General features: G+C 42.6%; 1 protein-coding gene and 1 non-coding gene across 2 annotated transcripts in view; both read left to right on the top strand.

Moving 5' to 3' along the window:
* The first annotated feature begins 1,401 nt into the window (after window positions 1–1,401).
* Window positions 1,402–1,475, top strand: VTP01DRAFT_t62. The gene has a single exon. It is a non-coding gene; the product is annotated as a tRNA-Asn (tRNA).
* A 710-nt stretch (window positions 1,476–2,185) lies between these two features.
* The window catches only part of VTP01DRAFT_979 (uncharacterized protein), a gene marked incomplete at both ends in the record, with an annotated part of 4,761 nt that continues 2,804 nt past the window's right edge, over window positions 2,186–4,142 (top strand). The window contains 5 exons of the mRNA XM_069389053.1: window positions 2,186–2,240; window positions 2,298–2,372; window positions 2,504–2,696; window positions 2,762–2,882; window positions 3,277–3,585. Coding sequence (XP_069238387.1) covers window positions 2,186–2,240; window positions 2,298–2,372; window positions 2,504–2,696; window positions 2,762–2,882; window positions 3,277–3,585 — 753 coding nt within the window. The remainder of the gene's footprint in view (window positions 2,241–2,297; window positions 2,373–2,503; window positions 2,697–2,761; window positions 2,883–3,276; window positions 3,586–4,142) is intronic.

Genomic DNA, 4,142 nt, shown 5'->3' with positions numbered 1-4,142 from the left:
AGTTTGGTGGTAATATCCAATATTCTTTAAATTATTGTACCCTTTCCAATTATCTGTATATATAGTAGGTCCTTTCTTAACACATTTTTCAATAATTTTATCTATGTTAATGGTATCTCTGGTTTCAATTGGAACCAGAAATATTCTTTTATTTTCAGCTTCTATTTTCTTTTTTAAGTTACTTCTTTCAATACCTCCAATTACCCAAGCTCCTTCAACTCTATGACCTCCATTATTTTTTCTTTTAGCTATTTCTTTTTCATCAATTTCAATTGTTTTATTTCTTCCACCTATTTTTCTACTTCTATGAAAATAAACTTTATCTTTTTAGTAACTTCTGAATAATCTATTATATGTTGTTATTGTATTCCTACTTAATTGTAATGAAGCAGCGATACTACTACATGGCATTTTTGGTGTAAAATAATTTAGAATGTGTAATTGAATATTTAATGGTAACTTCATCTTAGAAAATACAGTTCCACGCAATGGAGGAAATGCTTTACGACATTTATAGTTTTCACATCTGTATATTTTACTACTTAGATATAATGTAGTATCTGAATCACATACCGAACATTTTTCAAATTTATTTATATAATTATTTTCAACCAAGTACTTTAATGCTTTTTCTTCATTATTAAGCAACTCTTTTAAATTTATATAAGATTCGGTGAACATATATCTAAGGATATTTTTTATATATGTATAAAAATTCAATTTTTTCATTTAAAATAACTGAGTTTAAATTTTGAATTTGTCAGTTATCTTTGGATACATCCGCTTAGGCATTTCAGTAGAAATGAGGTCATCTAGAATCACATACACGATGACCTCCAATGGCGACTTAAGATTCTTGACATGTACTGAAGAAGGGAGAGGTGCCTGGCTAGCATTTTTAGACTCAGCTAGGGTACATGCTATGTAAGGAAATTCAAGGTGTCTGCCAGCAAGAATTTCAGATATCATGATTTATGGGCAGTGCTAGTAAAGCCGGCAAGGTCTCCCAAGCGGCAGAAAAACCAACCACCTGTCGGATTCGTCCTTTCCTAGATGTCTAGTCCTTCGATATTTCCTCGAACCGGGTTCAATCTAGCAGTTATACCCGGAGAAATCCGAATAAAATAGGGAGGATGTTCTCGATTTAAGAGCTTGCTCTTTATTCTATTCAATTGGTTGCATATATACTTTTCTAATGGGATGGTCCTGGAAGTAACTAGAATATGCTCAATCTATCTTTACACTTGGATCTTCTGGCGTGTTCCCGCATGTTCTCGGAGTTTCTTTGAACTTCCTAATTTGGCGTTCAACTCCGCAGTCTTGGTTTCGTTTTTTGGTCGACCGGGATTTCTAGGTGTGATGCGGCTATATTTGAGAACAATCTCTATAGACCATCACGTGGCTCTTGTGGCGCAATTGGCTAGCGCGTCTGACTGTTAATCAGGAGGTTGGTGGTTCGAGCCCACCCAGGAGCGGTTACGTCGTCGTGCGCGGACTTAAAGCATTTCCTTTTTTAATTTCTGTTCCTTTGTTCCAACACCTTTCCCATTTAGATCCTATTTTCATTGCACAATGTCGCTTAGCATAGACCTTGCCTTTTTTGTATTTATAATCCTCGTTATATTTTTAGTGTTTGTAAAAGGTTTCTCGACACACCGCCTTCCACCTGACAAAAAGCTAGAGAATAAAAGACTCAGCTACCTCTTTGTGGCCTTCGTGGTTTCTTTTCCTGTGTGGTCCCGTAACGCTACTTCTTTTGTGCTACGAAGTAACCACAAGGAAAAGACCATTGTAGAGCACGCACGGATGCGTTGAGATTGTACACGCCTACGTGGCCATTGGCATTGTCGATGGAACTTTTCCAGTTTTTAAAAGCTCATTAGTCTTATTTGTTTTTTCTTCTCTGGTTTGGACAGTAGAATAAATTTTGGATATATTTGGGTTCCCTGATTTTATCGCAGAAGAAAAACATATTTTGGTCCTCTGTTATTATAGGGATGTTCAAGTCGTGTGGTAGTGCTGGTGGGAATGCAGTAGCCATCTAGTCGGATAAAAACAAAGGTTTGTGGATGTGCACCTACGGTAGGTGATCTGAGCTCCTGAGCACATCTACCAAACTGATGACGTGGAGCAATTCGAGTGGGATATGCATGCTCGTTTGCCAGATTAGAGTTTTATTGAAAGCATGATTCGCGGAAAAGAAGCTACGAACATTGTCTTGGAAGGTCTGGCTCGTTACGGTATCCAGCTTGAACTCTAGATGACTTTCCGAAAAGTATCCAAACACGTTGCTGTAGAGCTTAATGCTCTATACAGATTGTGCTATGGTGTTAATACCTATGGCACGTTCTGTGCAAACAAAGCACGTGATGGTAGCAAGTATTGCTCCTTACATGACCCCAAGCAAAGGAATATATGCTTGGGAATCCGCAAGGATGGTGCGCGTTGCCCGCGTACGGTGGATAAGGGTGCTGGACATTACTGATCCAGCATCGGCCAAAAGAGCCAAGCAAGAAGAAGGAGTGCGATGTATCTTCCTTGGAAGAAAAGAAACCTCCGAGGAAGAAACGCGCGCACAAGAAAAGTAAAAAGCACCACAAGAAGGATAACGCGGTGCAAGAGGGTGGTAAACCAGAGAAAGGCGATCCACAGGAACCGGAGCGCCTTCCCGAGGATGCGGTGATTGCCACTGCCAAGTAGATCGCGGACACAACGGACCGTGTTCGCTACGCTACACTTACCCACGTCTACGATGGCTTAGTAGACACATGGCACAGTATTCTGGTCTGAAATCATACCCTAAGAAGTTGGTCAGACTGGGTGAGAAGGCCATCAGAATTATCCACGGTATCGATGAAACCTTCGAGGTACCTGGAGCAAAGGTAGATAGGATCTTTCCAAAAATAGAGCGCCTGGTAAACGACAAAGTATTATACCGGGCTACTGGTGGAGTTGATATCGACGGTAGAGAAGGCGTGGCGAAAAACATACTACTTGACCATGGGCTCTATAGCTTTGTGGCTGAATATTGTGAGCAAGAGGACGAGTGACGTAGTGAAGTCCATTGTTAGGCCATACAGGACGTGTATACAGCGTTTGGTGGGTAGAGTATGCTGCCTTCGCCTATGCTTTGGAGGTGATCCAAGTTTAGTTGGAGTTGGAGCTGGCGCTCCAAATGGGGAAGGATCCTTTGCGTGGAGGCATGGAGGTGGATCCTAGCGAATTGGTACCGATGCATACCCAAAGCATATGGGTTTGGTTTTAAGAATTCACTAGGCCATCTTCTTGGATGAACCCCATCATTTTGGATGGAGGCACTCGGTAATCCATGCTCGACCATTCCAATGCCTCCACCCAAAGAATGCCTCCCCATTTGGAGCGCCAGCTCCAACTCCAACTAAACCTGGATCACCTCCTTTAGAGAGACATCTGCGCTGGATCTGCCTCCATCGGTCATATGTATCAAGCGAGGAACTTCCCTTTGTGCGGACCAAATGCCATTGTAGACCTCTGCTCTGGTTGAAAATGCCTTCATACGGGACCCTTCCAGCTCCCGATCGCGCCTACGCACACGACCTGAGCTCTGTTCAGAGCGGTCCAAAATACAGGTATTCCTCGGAGCCCTGAACACGCATGAATGGCAACCCGAAGCCTTTGTCCCATCGCATTTTGGAAGGCCACTCACCTGCGCATTACGCACCATGGAAAGCACAGCGAGCTGAGTCATGCAGCCCTGATGCGAACTCAATTTCTCTCCCTGAAACTAGAGGCGAAAGTCAAAAGCACCAAGTATCGTTGATCGCTCCTTGGACTGAAGACCAGCTTGATCTCGTTTTCCTTTCGGGAAACGAGTACTGATACAAAACTTACGTCCTTTAGAAGAGCTCCATTCTGCATATCCGCATGCTCCAACAAGGCTTTGGTCTCGTTTCTGGAAATTAAATATTCCTGATGCTGCCCGCACCTTCCTTTTCAGGATGTCTCACAACAAGGTCCCTTGCTGCGAGGGCTTGCACTATATCGTTCCGGCAAAATACGGAGACCCTCTCGGTCCTTTGTTTGGGGATTTAGACTTACAAAACAATTTTCTCTGGCCCTGCCTCAAAAAACTGACGGCCTGGTGGTTAGTCAAGAGGTGGTCT

This window comes from Rhizomucor pusillus, assembly GCF_041956525.1.
Source record: "Rhizomucor pusillus strain CBS 183.67 unplaced genomic scaffold VTP01scaffold_10, whole genome shotgun sequence".
Taxonomy (NCBI): domain Eukaryota; kingdom Fungi; phylum Mucoromycota; class Mucoromycetes; order Mucorales; family Lichtheimiaceae; genus Rhizomucor; species Rhizomucor pusillus.
This window is presented reverse-complemented; position numbering and strand designations above follow the sequence as displayed.